The sequence below is a fragment of the Carassius gibelio genome, chromosome A1, assembly GCF_023724105.1.
Source record: "Carassius gibelio isolate Cgi1373 ecotype wild population from Czech Republic chromosome A1, carGib1.2-hapl.c, whole genome shotgun sequence".
NCBI classification, from domain to species: domain Eukaryota; kingdom Metazoa; phylum Chordata; class Actinopteri; order Cypriniformes; family Cyprinidae; genus Carassius; species Carassius gibelio.
This window is the reverse complement of record NC_068371.1, coordinates 24,546,379-24,566,028: the sequence shown is the minus strand read 5'-3', so window position 1 is coordinate 24,566,028 and position 19,650 is coordinate 24,546,379. Positions and strand designations below refer to the sequence as shown.

The window sequence follows — 19,650 nt, the reverse complement described above, 5'->3', positions numbered from 1 at the left end:
GATTAATTTATAAAACAAGAAATAAAATATTTAGATTGATTTAGTGTTCAACAAATCAGTTGAGTGAATAATTCACTGACTCCCTCATACAGACACAATTATACACTGACATATACACACGTACACAGACAAACAGACAGATATGTGTGTGTGTGTGTGTGTGTGTATAATTTATAAATATATATTTTTAAATATAGGCACATAGCTGAAAGAATGACTTGAAACTATAGGAAACACGACTTAATGCATTAGTATATGGGAAATTATTTTATTTTATTTTAATTATTTTTTTCCGGTCTGCAAGTAAATTCAACCTTTTTAAGAATCACCTGCTCTTTTCGAGTCAGCTTACTTCGTCCCTAAAAAAAGAGAAAATAAATAAATAATGCAACCGTTTGTTTTGGTTTATGAAAGTTAAGGTTAAGCTGTCAAATATCTCACCAGTTCCAGGTAGCAATAAGTAGGACTGTACAATACCATGCTGAAGTTTAATGATAAAAATGTTCAATTTTTTTCAGCATAGAGTTTGCACACATGTAGACGCCATTGCACATGATGTTCACTGCTTTATTTGCAGAACAAACTGTATTTACCCAGAGAGCAATCTTGTTTCAGCTCCACGACTCATACCAACATGAAATGACATTGCTGTTCATGTAATCCTTCCAACTCAATTATCTATGGCTAACCAATGTTGTAATTTCCTAGAGGTATACAGATATTTTGCTAGTGGAGTATTGTCTTTCTATTTCCTGATAGTGACTAATGTTGATAGTCCATTTGCATTACATTCTCCTAGCTGAACTGAAAAACAGGCCTTGGCTTTATGATTTAAGTGAGGCGTTTTGTAATTTTAAATCTACACAATTATCCTTTCACCAGCTGCGGGACTGTGGGATTGATTTACTGCCCAGCAGAACTCCATTTAAGACTTCGTCTACTCCCACTCCAATCCCAAGAGTAAGCCAATGGAATAATATACAGCCATGTTTGTGATTAGCTGTGTCAAACCCTCTCTGTTGGCCTTGGTCATATAACATATAACAACAGCTTTCAGTGCAGCTTATAATGTTTCCGCAGATTTATCTGCACACTTGATAACATTTGATTGACTCTCTAAAAGCTCCTTGTTTCAAATTCCCAGCATGCATATTACTCATTGCTTGCATTTTGAACTTTATTCCTTGGAAAAAAAAATTCTTGGAAACATCTTGGTGGTTTTTGACTGATTGCATTCGTTTCTTTGATCTTTAGACATGATTATGTGGATTTTGATAGCAGGATTATAGAAATTTTATATTTGGAGATTTACTTACATATGCGGCCAGTGCTGAGACCAAAAAGCAAAGGAGAATCAGGTCTTTCTTCATTTCTAGAAAAAAAAAAAAAAAAATATATATATATATATATATATATAAATATATAATGTATGGATGTCAGCACAATCCTATGTCCTATATTAAACCTTCTGGAAAAACTTAAAGTGACATGATGTCCCCAGAATTCTGTTTTACTCCCCTCTGGGCCATTCTCACACAGGGTTCAGAGTTATCCATCTGTATGCTGGACGTACTCCTACCATGACACCCCAGCACAAATCAGCTGCCTCAGTTGTCTAGGTAACGGGGCCCAGGAGATGAGCCCCACTCAAAAGTCACATTCAAAGTCCGGAGGGGCAAAGCAAACATCAGAAGCTAGTAGACTGGAAAAAGAGTCCACTAAGTACACAAGCTTTTTTTTCTTCCTACAGAGAGACAATGTGCCCATTTTTAGCCATGTTGATATTGACAATAAACGGGGTGCAATGGCATGAAGATACCGCATGCCAAAAGATGATTTATAACTTTTTGTTATATAATTCCTTTTATTATTATTTATTTTATTTTTTTAAATACTTATTTTATTCTTATTTTTTTCAAACATGCACAATACATTTTCATGAATGACAAAAATTACGTTGTGCACATTTTAATTCCTGTAAAATACTTTCAGAAACAAGCTTGCAATTAAAAGGAATCAATTTGTGCTACAAGAATCTCCAGCATTTAAAAACTGCAAATAAATGAAAATGTACATTTGTTATTGATGACACCAATACTATAGGTGTCGGGTTTTTCTGCATTGCCTTATTATTAATTCAGAAGTGATCATTTAATTAATTCAATTAGATAGAAATTGCAGTTTGAGACTTACCTGAGTTCTGATATCGCCGGTAAAAAGGGGAAGAATTTTCGAGTCACAGAGAGTCACCCAGAGGCAGGCAGTCAAAGTACCTCTCACTCCCTTATGCCTCCCCCTCAGCTCTGTGCATCAGATGCCCTTGATCTGCACTGGGCCATTCAAAGAGACACAACTAACTGAAGCTTCGGTGGGGGGTGGGGAAAGAAGAACAGAGGGACAGAAAGTCACTCAAAAACACAGTTACAAATTTGAACTCGCTGCAACATTAAAAATGTAAAAATGTTTCAAGTCTATTAGCAATTTTGGATTCAGGTTATTTAACATTGTATTTTAACAAACTATTTATGTTTTCTTAAAATGTTTAAGACATCTATTTCACATCTATGTGGAAAACCTGATGCTTGGTATATATTTTTTCAGATCTTGAAGTTATGAACAGCCCTGGGACAGGGAATTTTGAAATTCAAAGCTAAAAGCAGATATTAAAAGCCAGTCAGTGCTTTTCCAGACCTTGAATTTTCATCGGAGTCAGGCCTGGATTAGGAATTCAAAGGCCCCTTGGTACAATGTCTTGTTCATATATATATATATAAAACACCATTCGTACCAACTAACGTTTTGAAAATAGAAACATTTTCATGAGTTCGAAAGTTTGTCAGAATGGCTGGCTCTATATCCGATTTACACAAAAATTTGTGTGAGTGGCGAACTCGAAACCGGGTCAATCGTGTCAAAGGATATTTTTGTGAATCTGACCCTCTACTGCCTACGCCACTGAAGCCATCGAATCGAATGTGTCTTTTTTAGTAGTGAGTGTCAACCAGACGTTGGTGGGCGGAGCTGCTGTAAATAGCATTTGCCAACAAGTGCATTATTTGCACTTAATGTAAAGACACTCCTCATTTTTTTTTCTTCCCCTCGCTTGGGCCCCTGGGCCTGTGTATAACTGTATAACTGTGCACCTATTTTGGTAAGAGAGTATCAGTTTATTCAGGTCTATTAAAATAAAATATATATTTTATAAAAAGTATATTTTAAGACATTTAAATGATTGTGTGCTTTTCAACAACACTGTAAGATAACAGTTTGGCTAGTTTTACGATAACATTCTGCAAATACGATAATATAATAATAATTCTCTGTTTCTTGAAGTTTCCCTTTCTCTTATATCTTTCGCACATCTACCCTTTCCACTTTTCTCAGGAAATCCAATTATAACTGCAAGCAAATTCCACTCAAATTGCGAAAGCTGAATTTTCATTACTGAACCATTATAAATTGTTTTATATTTCCTCTGCACGCAGCATTATCAGTATACATCTCTGTGTGCTGCTGCATGTGGGTTTCTGGGTACATTGCAATGAAAACGATTATGATAGTGAGGAATGTTTGTAAAATTAAAATATTCTACTCTTCACCAACACACACACACACACACACACACACGCACACACACACAAGTTGCACTCCAAATATGGAGCTTCAGGAATTGGTGAGAGAAGAAAAAAAAAATCAATGTGGGGATATTAAGGATATTTATATAAGCAAGCTATCACAAACGTATGATGCCATTTGTTGTTTTCAACAGCTTATAAACAAAAGGTTCATAATAAACATATAGAATTTAAAAAATACATTAATATACATTCGTGCTTTTCTATGAAAAAAAAGAAATGCTCTGTGTTGGAATGCTCTCATTATGGACTTCCTGTCTCAGTGTGGGATCAGACAGTACTCTTACTCTGCGTTTAGAGGCCACACACCCTATAGTTTAGCATCCTAAAATAGACATGTACAGGAGAGGAAGTTTGGGTGAGCGCGCACTGTAGTGTGTCATTGCATTATGTAAACATTCTTACTGTGGCACTCTCATTTTCTTGTATATTCCAGCTCCAGTTAAAGTGCCCCCACAGTAATCTGAGTGTTTCAAGCAGGAAGTGATGCTGTTACCTTCGTGAAGAGCCAGCCTGTTAAATAGCACTTTCTCTAGACATACCATTAAATCCAGTCCTTGGCTTTAGCTATAAACAGTCTCCGTAAAGTACTCTCATTCATTTAATCTCTTCTGCTTTCTTGGACTTTGGACTAAGAGAAGAGAAAGGTAAGGTTTTCATACCTACACTATATTTTATTTTTGAGCAGAAATGTCAAAACGTAATAATGTTAAAACATAATAAATAACAATATGGATTTTTATTCACCAAATTTTGTATTTCAGAATGAAACCTGCCATACTGATTCTCTGTCTGCTGGGAGCAGCCTGTGCTAATCCAGTGAGTACTGCAGTGGATAATGTTGAAATGTTCTTCTGTCTTTCCAAACATTTGACAATGTTTCTTTCTTGAATTATCACACAGATCTTGCATAAAAAGGCTATGGAGATTATTCAGCATGCATCCAACTCTGTAAGCGATGCTCAGTTTATTGTAAAGAAACTTAGTGTCAAGTTTAAAAGTGTTTTAGGTAGTGATGTTTTATAATCTTTTATATTTCACAGTCGGAAAGCTCTTCGATGTCTGAATCCTCCGACCAGAGTAATACCTCAGAACTTTCAGAAGAGGTACGCTTTCAGTCAAATTCCACGTCATTTATACGAAAATAAACTTAATGCATATCTAGAAGGAGGGAAAACTGTATATATGTTTTTAATGTCTTTAAAAAGAAAAAGAAAAAGTGAACTAAGTAAAAAATTATTAAACTCAACAAAATAATTAAACCAATTTAACTTCATTTTTTAAGGACTTGCATGTTGCAAAGTTGAAAGAAATTGCAGATTTGATTATAATAAAAAATGTAATGCATAACTGAACTTTTTTGAAGTGTTTAAGTAGGTGGATTTTTTTTTTTTTTTTTTTTTTACATTGAAGAGAACTGTAACTTTTGATTTTTTTACCCCAAAAAAATCCAACTATATACGAAAATGCATGTAATTCCAAATTTACACAAGAACTAATTAAGAACACTTTTGTATGGTATTTTGAATCTTTAATGAAAAAGAATAAATGTACAAATAAAACATGTATTTATTTGCTTGCAGAGGTCTAAGGACACTGTCTCAGACAGCAGTGTAAGTGCAAAGACTGTTATGATAACACATCTAATGACAAAATATTTGAATATATTTCTGTTAAGAGAATAGGCTCACTTCACTTTCCCTGTTTTCTTGACAGAGTTCAGAATCAACTGAATCGGACTCAAATGAACCGGTATAACTAATAATCACTTTTATTATATCTTTTCACAAATTTACAAAATCAATTAAAAGATGAATATGACTGCAAATATCTTTGTTTTTTTGTTTTGTTTTATATGTCAAGATTTCTAGTGAAAGCCATTCTGTGGAAAGTCTGGTAAGTTACTTTACCCTAACATAACCTAAAACTCACACTCTAAAGCTTACAGTTTGCAGAGAAATTGGTTTCCTGTTTATACTGTCCTATGTTCTGTCATCTATGGCTATCTAGTCTGGAAAAAGCGAGACTGCACTGACATCAGATAACACTCAAAGCAGTAAAGAAAATGTTCGTAGGGTAAGGAACATCCAATTTCATGCATCATACATGTGTGCTAACACAGGAATGATGACTATCATAATCATAATGCATCTACACAGGGCTGGATCTACACGCTCAAATGGGTCCATATTAACAACAATGGCAAAGTGCAAGTGACCAGCCAGCCAGAAGAGAATGACATCATGTCCACTAGTGTTGCGTCAAAAAAAAGTGAAAGCAGTGAATCAAGTGAAAGCAAGGAAACGGTTGCTCTGAACACAAATGAGGAGGATAACAGTGCCGACACAAGTGAAAGCAGTGAAAACAGTGTTGACGGTGCCGAGTACAGAACCAGCAATAGCAGCAGCAGCAGCAGTAGCAGCAGCAGCAGCAGCGAAAGCACAGAGTCCAAAAACAGCCCAGTGGACAGCGAAAGTCGCTCCGCTGAGTGCAAGCCAGGGGCTGACAGCCAAGAATGTGACAGCAAGGAAGACTTTCCTCTGGATATCGGTGATGATGGTGCAATGGACCCTTTCAATGGCATCCTAATGCCTGATGTCACTGAGCCCTAACAGCAGTTTAAGGCATCATTTTATGACTCAATGCTCTGATATCTGCAAGTGGAAATCCCAGGAATATTAAAATGGGAATGTTCTATTAAGGAAAATATTTAAAGAAGAGTATGTAAGGAATTTATATAATATTAATATAAATCATTAAACAATAATGGTACCTCAGTCGATTTTGAACTTTAAATTAAACATTGTAAGCCTACGTTGATATTTAGATTTTATACAGTACTTTGCGTTTTTTTTATTTCTGTGAAGCTGGAGATGTGTGTAGTATTTTGTATGTGTATAGAATTTGTAGTCCTTTATTTATACTGTTGGTATTAACCATTTTCAAATAAATAAATTGAATAAAAAGTCAAGCATTGCACGACTGCTGTTTTTCCCAAGAATTCTTAATGCTAAAAAATTGCATGCAAGCACCATACATTCCTAAAATGAAAGGGTTGCCTTAATGCATTCCAAGTGTAATTACCAACTTCACTGCCTATAATTTTACAGATTTAGTTCATACCTTTGCACAAGCATGCCTAAACAATAAAAATGTGTATAGAGAGCTGAAATGGCTGTTGTGTAACATCAAGCATGAAAGAGCACTTTCATCAGGGAAATATTGCAATAATTATGTTTGTGTGCGACTGACTTATTTACAAGTACTATATAATGTCTGTCAAACCCATGTCATTGCTGTTTTGACACCACAAGATGGTGGCAAACTTTAAAGAACAGCGGTGGGGTTTCCCTTTAGGCAGAAAATCATGAACTCACACAAACATGATGAGCGGGACTTTCTGCTGTTTCATGTTTGCTGCTTTTGGCAGAGGAATAAAGATTCCTAATGCTAAGAATGGGGGTTTAGACATAGTAAGTTTGTTAATTACTGTATAATTAAAATGACTGTTTTATAGTTCAATCTTCAGATAACAGACTAAGTGCCATTGGCTTTCATTGTCTAGACAATTGACACATGTGATCCAAGATAATGGCAGGCATTATCCATTATGACAAGAAGGGGTAAAAACTGTTGTCAGATGCTATTTCCCAGTTATCTGCTCAGGTGCCATATGCTATAATATGGTACCATCAAATTATTAATTGGTAACAAAACAATTACTTACCCGTTTTGCACGCGCTCAATAAAAACCCAATGTGAATGCTTTCATTTCGCACCACTACACCTTCATCATAAAACTCTGTTTTTGGGAAAGAAAGCATAACATTTCAAATCTGCAGTATATATATATATATATATATATATATATATATATATATATATATATATATATATATATATATACACAGTACAGACCAAAAGTTTATACACACCTTCTCATTCAAAGAGTTTTCTTTATTTTGATGACTATGAAAATTGTAGAGTCACACTGAAGGCATCAAGGGTTTTTGACCAAGAAGGAGAGTGATGGGGTGCTGCACCAGATGACCTGGCCTCCACGGTCACCGGACCTGAACCCAATCGAGATGGTTTAGGGGTGAGCTGGACCGCAGACAGAAGGCAAAAGGGTCAACAAGTGCTAAGCATCTCTCGGGGAACTCCTTCAAGATTCATCAAGAGAATGCCAAGAGTGTGCAAAGTAGTTATCAAAGCAAAAGGTGGCCACTTTGAAGAACCTACAATATGACATATTTTCAGTTGTTTCACACTTTTTTGTTATGTATATAATTACACATGTGTTAATTCATAGTTTTGATGCCTTCAATGTGAATCTACAATTTTCATAATCATGAAAATAAAGAAAACTCTTTGAATGAGAAGGTGTGTCCAAACTTTTGGTCTGTGTGTATATATATATATATATATATTACATTGTAAGCCAACCAATGTTCCTGAATTGTACTTAAAGGGATAAGCATCACAAAATAAATTCTGTCATCATCTACTCCCCCCTCATGTCATTCCAAACTTGTATGAAGTCTGAAGAATTTTGGTAACCAAGCTGTTCCGGTTCCATTTACTTTCATTGTAAGGAGAAAAAAAATTACAATGGAAGTGAAAGGGAACTGAAATCAACATTCCCCCAAATATCCTCTTTTGCATTCTGCAGAAAGGAAGATGACTAATCTAGAAGGACAAGAGGTTAAGTAAATGATTCTTCATGTTTGGGTTGACTAACCCTTTAAAAGACGTGAAAAAATGTTTTACTTTCCCATACTTTCATCAGATTCATGCCTTGGCTTAATTTTATGTGTCTAAATATGTCTTCTGTTATCTGAAAGCCATCAGTCCTAGTGAGCCAAGTTCCACAGGCAGCTCCCTTCACACGCATTGCACACTGGCCATATATATAAGGGACTATATGTCTTGTCTTATGACAATCAAGGAAGCAGTGTAGGCTACTCTAGTTTGCCGCGTCGCGTCACTGGCAGCGTAGGCTGCGAAGAGTACAGGTCGCGCGCAATCTTTGTGCACGCGCAACATCCGGGTGTCAAGCTGTTTCTGTGATCTTCCTAAACCTGATACCGATAGGAGCGTCAACTGTCTGTAAAATGTGTAAAATAACAATTAAACCCCACACGACTCGACAATTAACTCTTTTGATGCCAAAAGTAGGGCCGTTACCGAACTATTTTTCGACGTTTAATGTGAAACGCGAGAAAAAAATATAAGTTACCCAGTTTGAGATGGGGAAGTCCCCGCAAGGAAATCCCCTCTTCATAAAATAATTTCGAAATTGAGTGAGGCTCTCACAAGCTGAAGCTTTCTGCCTTTGGTCTCCAGCAGACGCATGCCAGCCTATGACACTCAAACCTGTACAATCTATGGGAAAACCGAACTTTATATATTGCCTTTAACGCGTGAGCGGATTATGTTCAGCATGGATGAGGTAAAGAGGGAGAACGAGGCGCTGAGGGCGAAGTTGCGCAGCTACTCTACACTCAACACATTTTACCACGAAACACAACAAGAAATCTCTCGTTTAAATCAACTGGTCTCCTCCAAAGAAGGAATTATTATCGATTTGAGGGCAAGACTGGGGAACTATGAGAAAACATTGGTCATGGAGGGAGAGGAGCCCTATTTTGTAGGGCCGTCGAAATCTCTCATCGAAAGTTTGTGTAAGGAAATTTGCAAATTAAAGCAAAAAGTCAAGGAGTCAGAGGTGGACACCGCCCAGAAACTGGAATCCAGTAAAACAGTAAGTTAAAACACATTTTCATATGTCTTCCTGATTCTCCTATCTACAAAAACATGCCAAGTTTTTCTTTTTCTCAGCACATTTTACAAACAAAAGCACTGTAAAGCTGTTATGTATGTCTTCTTTGTAAAAATACTTTAATTCAATCAAGTAAACAACAATAATAATAAAAATAAAGCGCTTAATCCAGTCTACAACGATTTGGTAGTCCTAGCTGGTTTAAACTGGTCTTCCAGTCTCACCTTTTGAAAAGTGCCCAAAATCATTTTAAAACAGACAAGTCTGGTTAACTAATAAGAACAGACTAATTTACAGTGGTTTCAGTTTGTTTCTTTGTTTTTTTTCTCAAGAGGTTTGCTAGTTTACATTTGTTCATTAACACATGATTAATTAACAGTGTGTGCTTGAGCTGTGGTGTGATTAAGTGAATTTCTTGTTCACGTTCACCTGTCAGGAAATACCCATGAAGGGGTCTTCTGACTGTTTGCTTTTTCCAGGAGATCCAGAGATTGCAAGAAAAGTTGAAGGAGAAGGATCAAGAGCTGGAGACCATCAGGGAAAGGCCCGAGCAGGAGAAAGAGAGGGAGATCCAGCGACTGCGCTCCACATTGGCCGAAATCGATCGGACACAGGCCACCAGGGCCGTCCTTTGCAACTCTCTCGCTGAAGAAGCCGAGCAGTTGAGAGCACAGCTGGGGGCCACCGTGCAGGTGTGCCAGGAGCTTTTGGGGCGGCTGGAGGAAGAGAAAAGCAAGACAGTCATGACGGATCAGAGAACTCAAGCAAATGAGGTGTGTTGGGGAAACTATCAGTATTTTACAACATCTGGACCACCTTTAAAACACTTTAATTTAAAACTATATTTGACCTTGCTTTTGTGTCTTCATCAGACAAATGATTCCCCTGAAGTTCCTCATCTAAATGTCATCATCAGCAAGTTAGAAGAGGAGAATGACCAGCTTAAAAAGAGAGTTGCATATGTAAGGATCACACGATGGGACCGTTGTTTGATCATCACTCACTGACATTTGTTTTACCCGTTTCATTTGCAGAAAATGTCACTCAGTACCTTTTATGGAAAGAACCAATGTAAAATATTCTTGGAAAATGTCTTTTTTTTTTTTTCTGTTCACATCATAAATACATGCTTTTGTTCCATCTCAGGTGGAAAGTTTAAACTCAAAGTGGCAGAAGTATGACTCCAGTAGAGAGGATTACGTGAGGGGATTGTGTCAGAAGTTGAAAGAGTCAAATGGTCTGGCATCTGCAGGTCCGACCCTGACCCAGACTCTGGCTCCGGCTCTGGTCGCGGGCAGCATGCCTTTGTTACAGCAGGAGATCGCGCGGCTCAATGGCCTCCTGCAGGACAAGATGATGGAGTGCGAGAGACTCAGCAGAGAGAGGGATGAAAGTAAAAGAAGAGACCGGGAACGCATTCAGATGCTTGAGCAGCAGGTCTTTATCAGTTCAACTTGCAGATTCTGAATTCCTCTTAAACAGAAAGTCACAACCAAAGTGAGAAGTTGGTTTGTTTGGATTGCTGCCCATAAACCAATCCGTTCTTTGTTCTTTTGTAGGTTTTGGCCTATATTGAGGACTTCAAATCGGAGAGGGCAGACCGAGAAAGGGCTCAGGGTAAAATCCTGGATCTTCAAGATGAAGTTGGGCGACTTCAACTGCAAATACGCACACAGGCAAGCCACATTAAAAGACTGCAAATTCTTGAAAAGTTAATTTGACCTTTTTATGGCAAGAAGCCAAATTCTTATGAATATGAAAACGTACTTACAGGTTGTGAGTAAGAAGCACAAGACTGCCCTAGCAAAGTTAGAATTGCCCCCACTTTATAGAAACAGACACCGGCATTGTAGGCTATTGACAGTGTAATGGAAATCTTCCCACATCGTACCGTAGGCATGTTGGGGGGGGGGGGGGGGGGGGGTGTTAGAATGAGCTGCTTAAGGTAGGAGTGGTTGACTCTTAATTTTATAAAGCATATCTCTTTGGATTTGAGACTTTAGTCTTCGCAACTTTACAGATCTTCTTTATGCACCAAGAGCTTGTAACACTCCAAAGAGAAAGGAAAACTTGAAATCGCATCATGTGACCCCCTTAGTATATCTAGGTTGATTCAGCTATATTCAATTATATGATATAAATATAAAACCAGTGCATTTACCATATTTAGGTTACCATTTTTTTCAGTGCAACCCAACCAGCATGAGATTTTAAAATCCAAGTCCAATATCCTTTAAATAACACAATTTTTTTCTTCATCACTCAGGGTGTCCAAGATACCTCATCCTCACGGCGACTTCACATGGGCCTAAAAAAAGTTCCCCACCGACAGACGGACACTGCCGAACCACTAAGAAACAGTCCCCCAGAAACTAACTCAAAGAGGACTATCAGTAACACGGCACCGCAGGGAGCCGCTGAACTGCAGTGCCCTCGCTGTCTCACCACATATGACGACGAGCACACGGCCGAGTACCTAAAACACTGGGACGAGTGTGCCAAGCTGTGAGTCTCTCACCTCACTGACTTTTCACAGGGCACTGAAAGCACTGAGGACAGAATCACTACACGCTTGCAGACTATGGGATGTTTGACAGGATGTTGATGAAGGCAGGGACACGTTTGAACAGGATCGTGTCGCAGGAAGAGTTTTTTTGTTTTTGTTTTTTTACTTGGCTTTTCGATTGTGGGCTTAGTTGGTGTTAAGAAGGTCGCCTGTGGCATAGGACTCAAGACGTGACTTTGGGTGGGTCATTCCCAGTTCACATGGGCTGTCATTGAATGCAGATCGTTTGGTTACGAAAAGTTATTCATTCTCAAGCATTTTTGGTTTATAAGTCACTGGGTTTTGTCATTTGTTTGGTTTTATGGTCTTAAGTATGGGACATTTTGTATTAGTTTCAATCAAATTTAGCTAAATACTGTATTGCAGATCTGTGTATAATTCAAATGAATTGTCAAATTGGTATCATATACCTCATGTAAAGACATAGTATGCACTTTTTACTATTTTATTTTATTATTGCCAAATACGGATGATAAATGTACATAACCTTTTATATTTAATACATAAGCTTCATTGTTATTAGACTGTCCGATACTGTTTTTGTTATGGTGCTATTTTAATATTTCTTTTTTTTTTTTTTTTTTTTTTTTTGTAAGTGTGTTGTTAGCATTTGTCTTGGGCTTACATTTTAAATCAGAGATGTTCATTTGTACCAGAATATACAGAGCAGAACAGCACACACTATAAATAATCTTTCAACATTTGACTTTCTGATTCATATACATATATATCAAACATTAGTTTCTGGTTAAAAATGTTAAATGGCTCCGTCAGGCACTTTTTGACTGTGAGGTACTTGCCATTCGATCCCCCTCTGCAGCTGAAAACATTCTAGTTTTAAGTAAGAGAGGAAGTTCCCTGTGAAATTTTCACGTCTCAGATGCTGCGTATGACAAAATGGTCTTCTATTAAAGTGTATCTGAACACTTTTTGGGGGGTTTTAAGGCACTGACACCAAAAACATTAATTGACAATAAGAAATTATTATAGAGATGCCAAACTGAGACGGAGAAATGTGATAACTATAAGAGGATTTATTTTTTTATAATAAAATATTTGCTTAAGGACCCTCTTCTAAACGGTTTTATCTTGTTCGTGTCTGTCAGTGTTTGTACAGCCAAAGGTACATTTTAGGAAGATATGGGAAACCAGAAACTGAGAGAGTTGTGATAATGCTGGCAAGATCATGAGGCAAAGTGTGTCATGAAGCATTAAACTCAAGTCCCATGGGATTTGAAAGTGTGTGTGTATGCGCACAAGTGGTGGAAAACCCCTTCCCAAACAAGTGAATGGACGGGCTATAACTGCAGCAAATTCTCAGCTGTCCCCAGGCCTACAAGTGACTAGAAGAGAAACAAGCGACTGTTGGGATATAGTGGGACTGGCTATTTAAAGGGGAGGAGACTATAGGAACAAACAAGGTTGTCTTTAACTGAAACTAGAACACTAATATCAACAAATCAAAATCTAAACTGCTGCCATGGTTTTGAGATGCTAGAAACATTATCCAGCCCAGAATGAAGGGATTAAGTTTGAGAATCCCAAAAATGCAGCAAAATAATAAAGTCACCATTGGTGATAGTCTGTAGGCTTGTGTGCATCCTTATGTGGTTCTGTGGAATTAGTTAATAGAGTCCAGACATACATTTTGTAGGACAGAACCTGGAAACGAGTTAGCATTTTAGCTCTTCTAGTTCCATCATCCTGAAGTCAGTTGGCTTTTGGTTAAATGCTTGAAATAAGATCTGTGGTTAATACAAGCGTGAGATATTTTGACATTTATCTAAATGGGACTAGGTTGTTGGGGACATTAAATGTCATTGCAGAACAGGCAATGTCATCTACTCACTAGTCTGCTTTCACAGCCTTGTTTAGTGCATAATTGCACGCTTGAAAACTAGGGAGTGTGTGTGTGTGTATGTGTTTTGAAGTTACCACTTGGTGATGTAGCTTAAGAATGGCCTACATTTAGCTTTTAACATCTGCCGACTGTTTTTAGGCCTCAAAATAGATAAAAGTCCTGTCTAATTGTGAATGATGAACAAGACATGTAAGAATCATGACTTTTTGTCAGTCACAGAGCTTATTTTTTGCAATAATCCAAAAGCCAAAGGAAAAAATCGGTTGGGTTTTCGTTGAGGGATGCAAAATTCTAGGTTGGCCTACAAAAACATTTCATCACTACAAAACTCTATTATAACTTACAAGTGCACAAGTGCTTCCTGTGTGCAACCACAAGAAGTACAATGAATGAATTGAGATATGTATATATACAGTACAGACCAAAAGTTTGGACACACCTTCTCATTCAGAGTTTTCTTTATTTTCATGACTATGAAAATTGTAGATTCACACTGAAGGCATCAAAACTACGAATTAACACGTGGCATTATATACATAACAAAAAAGTGTGAAACAACTGAAAATATGTCTTTGAAAATAGGTTCTTCAAAGTAGCCACCTTTTGCTTTGATTACTGCTTTGCACACTCTTGGCATTCTCTTGAAGAGCTTCAAGAGGTAGTCACCTGAAATGGTCTTCCAACAGTCTTGAAGGAGTTCCCCGAGAGATGCTTAGCACTTGTTGGCCATTTTGCCTTCTGTCTGCGGTCCAGCTCACCCCTAAACCATCTCGATTGGGTTCAGGTCCGGTGACCGTGGAGGCCAGGTCATCTGGCGCAGCACCCCATCACTCTCCTTCTTGGTCAAATAGCCCTTGATGCCTTCAGTGTGACTCTACAAATTTCATAGTCAGGAAAATAAAGAAAACTCTTTGAATGAGAAGGTGTGTCCAAACTTTTGGTCTGTACTGTATATATATTCTTTTTTTTTCTCCAGCTTGCTAGGATATGCATACGATCACTCTTAAACCCACTGGAAACCATTACTAACCGCAACAACAGAATCATGTCATAATAAATTTCATTCTAAAATATAACCGTTCATTGTTCGATTCCTCTGCATAGTGCGGTCAAATTGAAACTTGTTTGGGAGTAAAACTGTAAGGTGGGTGAACCATAATCAACAATACTTGTTACCTTTTCTTTTATTCAAACAGGCAGAAATATTCATACAAAACAATATTGACATTTGTGTATATTGCTCAAAACGTAATTTGGCTCGTAAATGGCTCCCTCGTGAATTTGTATTTTATTTCCACCACCAGTGTGTTACATCTGGGAAACTGGTCATAAGTGCAGGCCCCTATTCAGATTATATAAGATCACGTCAGACATGTAAAAGAGCACCACTGTCCCCTGAGTCAATAAACCCTTGATGAGCTCAGACGCACGACCCTAGCTAGCTGCCACGGGGGCAGGAGGGAAAAGTCCAGCAGGAGTTTCATGCTCTGCTTCAGTCAAGTCGCCACTCTCGAAATGACGTCGCCCAAGCACAAGAACACACTTCGGATGAGTTTTACAAAGAACAGTGTCATATTTCTATCTGCAGGAGTCATTTGTTATGAAGTCACCGAGAAGCTCGCTGTGTAGATGGTAACTGGAGATGCAAAAAGCTGAAGTGATGGATGTGTGGGCCCGCTGTAGTTTTGTTCTTTTACGAAACCTTTTTCCTTGGAGAAGTGAAAGGTAGGCTGGAAGGGATTCCCCGCATACACAATTCATACACACCTACAATAAAGTGAGGCCCACACCTACTGCAGAAAAGCACACACTCACACCACAATCAACCTTTAGGAAGTGGAAATAATTAGGTCACATGAACACATGACTTTTACAGTAAAACTGTTCACAGAAAGACAAAATGTCACTTACACAATTAGCCCACCGACTCAAAGATTCAACACCAGCCAAAAAACACCAACAAAAAATTCCAAGTAGCCTACCATGGTGAAGCTTCTTCTTCTTTTTTTTTTTACCTATTAATATCCATAACTTTACCTGCTATGATTATCCAAGAGGGAAATAAATGTGACCGATTGTGAAAGCAGGGAATTCCTGAGCATTGGCTAACTTCCTTATTTAACCCTTTATGGGAAAATAAAGTTAACTTTCTTTAACAACCCTAAAGGGAGCTTAAAATTCTTATCAGTAGATATCTAATAAATAATTTATAACTTAAATGTTATATAAAACTATACCGTATGGTTGAGTTGTCAGTCCATGGTAAATCTTGATTTAAATTCAGAGGACTATTCCTATTAGTTATTTTCCCTCGATATAGTAATAAACATCCCTTTAACTTTATTAGTATCTTGGATACATTTCCTAATCTTCAGGGTCCACAAAGATAAAAAAAGAAGAGATATTTAAGTGTCTCTATAACACATACAGACATTTGGCAATATATGCGTTATATGATCTCCTTTACAGACGTATCAACTGTATGGTGTGCACATGATTTTGGATAAGGGTTTCATCCCTACTTCCTTGATTGCTTGTTTGACCCTACTACCTGATGACTGACCAGAAGCAATTTTTTAAACTGCTGCTGTCACTTGAAAACTGGAAATTCCCAAACCACCCCCCATGGCAACTGAAGACACAGAGATGGGGTATAACAGCTGTGGAAAGATTACTCTCTCATCTCTTTCTTTTGATAGATTTATTCCCTATCAAATTAAGCTCAACCGTACGGTAGAGATATCAGTTAAAGGGCTGTTGTTACCAGCTGTGTTAGAGTGATCGTGGCCTGTTGAGTTTTTTTTTTTTTTTTTTTTGATAAGAGCGATCAGCGCTGAGACAGAACTCTATTGTCAATTCCAGTATGTGGAACGATGGGGGTTTTCCCTCTTGAGCTGTCTGCGTTTCTCCCCAGCTCTGGGCCATCCTCAATGAAAAGATCTTCACCAGTGATTGCAAACTAGATCTAATCTCCAATCTTTGATTTCTCTCTAATAAGCCCAGCTCTCGCGCTCTTTATGACCCTGTTACTGTCCAAGACTGATTGAAGACGTCTAGGCTCCGCTAGTATTCCTTTCAAAAGAGCATCATAAAAGGACAGTTGAAAATTGGGATGCATATGCCAAGTCAATTCATCTTGCGCTCTACTGATAATATCCAAATGTCATATGGAAGACAATGGTTTGTGGGTTTTCAGTATGGGAGACAAGATAAGGGATGTATTGATACATCATCTTGTGTAGTTGCACTTCTCATTCTGTCAAAACAACTACTTTGAACTTCATATTGAAAGTACAGAGTGAATTTGGCCTCAACCAGAAATGTCTATCTAAAAAAAGATTTCACATAAATGAGGTAACTCCAGCATTGCATCATGGGTGACTAAAACTGGTCAACTAAAACTAAAGATTCAGAAAAATCTCCCATTGTTCATTCTCCGATTTTCCAGGCAAACACGTGGTCATATTTAAATCATATAAATATATTTAATTATTAACTGATTTTCTTTTAACTCCGGTTTACTGTAACAATTTAGATTACTGTATTAAAAAACATTTTTTTTTACACTTCTTGCTTTTAAATGCTTTTGTTTTTAAATAAGCCTTATTTTTTAATTCTTATTTAATTGATCAAAAAATACAATTAAAACAGTAATACTGTAAACTGTGATTGCCATTTAAAATAACTGTTTTTATTTTTAATTTGATTACATTTCAAATTTTAAGCTTTAGTGGCAATGCTGTATTTTTAGCATCATTATCGAAATGAGATCATCTCTAACAAGACAAATAGAAATTCATCTAACCTGGTGTTTCTTTGTTACGCGCTAAAATGGAGGTAGGCGTTCCACCACAGCGAAAAAGTTTTTGGCAGGAAGTGAAGAAAAAGAAAAAAAAGCCCTACATAAAACAAAGCGATGATGATGGAGAGACAAAAGTTCCCTATCTGTGGGAGTCATATGTATAGAAATAGTCTGTCAAGTGGTTTCTAAGATTAAAAATATGCCCTCCCTCCCATTTTAAAACAGGATTCTAATGCATCCTTTGAAGAGTGAGGTAATCACACTTTTTGTTGCAATTTTGACGTGAAAAAGCCAAAATCATATATAATGGAATAGGAGACATACAGGGCAAATAGACTTGAAAATGATTTTAACAGCAGTATTTAACGTGGTTTTTTTGTTGAAGACATTTAAAAAATATTAACTTAAATATAACCTTGATCTCAACATGCATTCAGTAGGACATGCTAACTTGAAATGCATGCTTACTTAAATGATAAAATCTGAAATGCTTTTACGTTTATTTTCACTTTCAACACACTTACCTCAGCAGCAACAATAATACTGCATTATCTGCTTCCAGTGATGCTCAGTGCTTGGATTGGAAGGAATAGTTTCACCGACTTGCACCTGCCACACCCTGGTAATAAAGTCACAAGAAAGAAAACCAAGCAAAATAAACCGAAAATTATGCATAATGACTTCACCTCAAATTTTGAGCAAATTATCCGAAATGTTTGCATATCTATTATTATCACCATCATGACTGTTGAAGTAATTAAGTTGCAGTTAATGTAAAACTATTAACACTTACCAGAACGATGAGGGTGGACTTTTTGCAAGGTGCCAAGTCATACAATTTAGGGGTGTTAGGTGGCTCCTTTAATGTTGATCTGCAGTAGGTTTTGTATTTCCCCTTGACTGGATAAGGTTAGGAATTTGATAAGGGTTACGTAATGGAGCAAAATAGAAAAAAAGACACCGACACAGAAATGTCCTGCCACTCTACTGTATTCCATCTTTCAAAAAGAAAGACAAGATTTTAATATTACTTAACAATATGTTAAAAAGTAGCCAGTCCGGCTTCAGTGTTAATACAATATACACTCTATAACAGATTGATAGTGTGAGTATTGTTCGATTCGATTCGGAAAGTATTCTGATACAAGCTTGGTACAAGTTGGAAAAAAAGAAAGAAAACAAAAATAAAATGGTAACTTGAACACAGTTGTTACACCGAACAATTTGAAATGGAACTGAAAACCTGATGTGAACATTGTCAAGTAGTAGCCGTTCTCCCAATAAAGAGAGAAGTACGGGACAATGACGTGAAGCTGACCAGTCCGATTCTCTTGAAGAGTTGAGGAAGTGCAGTGCTAGGTGCAAAGGTGAGCAAAGCCACAGCTGATCTGAAGTAAAGGATCTTTTTTTTTTTGTCATATTCATCTTTTTTTCTTTTACACTGAAGCATGTCTTTCGCAGTGCCTTCATCCTAATGTACATAAAGCCAGAGAAAACCCAGAACATGGCGCAGACCTAAGGGACACGGCCCACTCACTGACAAAAAGCACACAAGCTTTTTAAAAGACGAAAAGGGAAACCAAAATAATAGGGATAAACTTATAGAGTAGCATTTTGTGGTTGTTTTTTGACTTTGCTCTTTTTTCTCTCTCTCCAGAAGTACTGCAGGAATATAAGCCCATTTTGGGTTCTTTGCAGAACCCATAGCAACAAGGACAAGGCAAGGCGGCGTGGATAATGTAGACCGGCGGAGAAGTTGAAACATAGCAGCACTGGGGTCAGCGATCAGTCTGTAGAAACATGGGAGAGAGAGAAGAAACCAGAGGAACATTTATTGATTCCTGCCATTGTCTCTTGAAAGGAAGACCCATTAGTGTGCAGCAAACGTGGCCTTCTTCAAGCTAAAATTGGACCAGTTGATGGATAACCTCTGTCTTGTCTGTCGCGCCGAGTCCAAACAGAACCTGCGAAAAGGGAGAAAAATGAATTCATTGGGAAGCAAAA

At 37.5% G+C, this 19,650-nt stretch overlaps 3 protein-coding genes across 4 annotated transcripts in view; 2 read left to right on the top strand and 1 right to left on the bottom strand.

Annotated features, from left to right (window-relative positions):
- Nucleotides 1-4,079: 4,079 nt before the first annotated feature.
- LOC127944444 (uncharacterized protein DDB_G0271670-like) lies at nucleotides 4,080-7,405 on the top strand. Its single transcript, XM_052540401.1, has 9 exons — nucleotides 4,080-4,282; nucleotides 4,400-4,454; nucleotides 4,539-4,586; nucleotides 4,679-4,741; nucleotides 5,219-5,248; nucleotides 5,352-5,387; nucleotides 5,499-5,531; nucleotides 5,646-5,711; nucleotides 5,795-7,405. The coding sequence occupies exons 2-9, from the start codon at nucleotides 4,401-4,403 to the stop codon at nucleotides 6,245-6,247; spliced, it is 783 nt and encodes a 260-aa protein (XP_052396361.1). The 5' UTR covers nucleotides 4,080-4,282; nucleotide 4,400; the 3' UTR covers nucleotides 6,248-7,405.
- A 1,286-nt stretch (nucleotides 7,406-8,691) lies between these two features.
- Nucleotides 8,692-13,051, top strand: LOC128016439 (TNFAIP3-interacting protein 2). Its single transcript, XM_052600943.1, has 6 exons — nucleotides 8,692-9,399; nucleotides 9,897-10,190; nucleotides 10,290-10,379; nucleotides 10,564-10,854; nucleotides 10,977-11,093; nucleotides 11,684-13,051. Exons 1-6 carry the CDS (start codon nucleotides 8,989-8,991, stop codon nucleotides 11,924-11,926), a joined length of 1,446 nt encoding a protein of 481 aa, XP_052456903.1. The 5' UTR covers nucleotides 8,692-8,988; the 3' UTR covers nucleotides 11,927-13,051.
- A 5,567-nt stretch (nucleotides 13,052-18,618) lies between these two features.
- Nucleotides 18,619-19,650, bottom strand: part of LOC128016429 (protein FAM193A-like) — a 29,786-nt gene continuing 28,754 nt past the window's right edge. For both annotated transcript variants that reach the window (XM_052600921.1, XM_052600930.1), the window contains one exon: nucleotides 18,619-19,610. In XM_052600921.1, coding sequence (XP_052456881.1) covers nucleotides 19,517-19,610 — 94 coding nt within the window. In that variant the 3' untranslated portion in view covers nucleotides 18,619-19,516. The remainder of the gene's footprint in view (nucleotides 19,611-19,650) is intronic.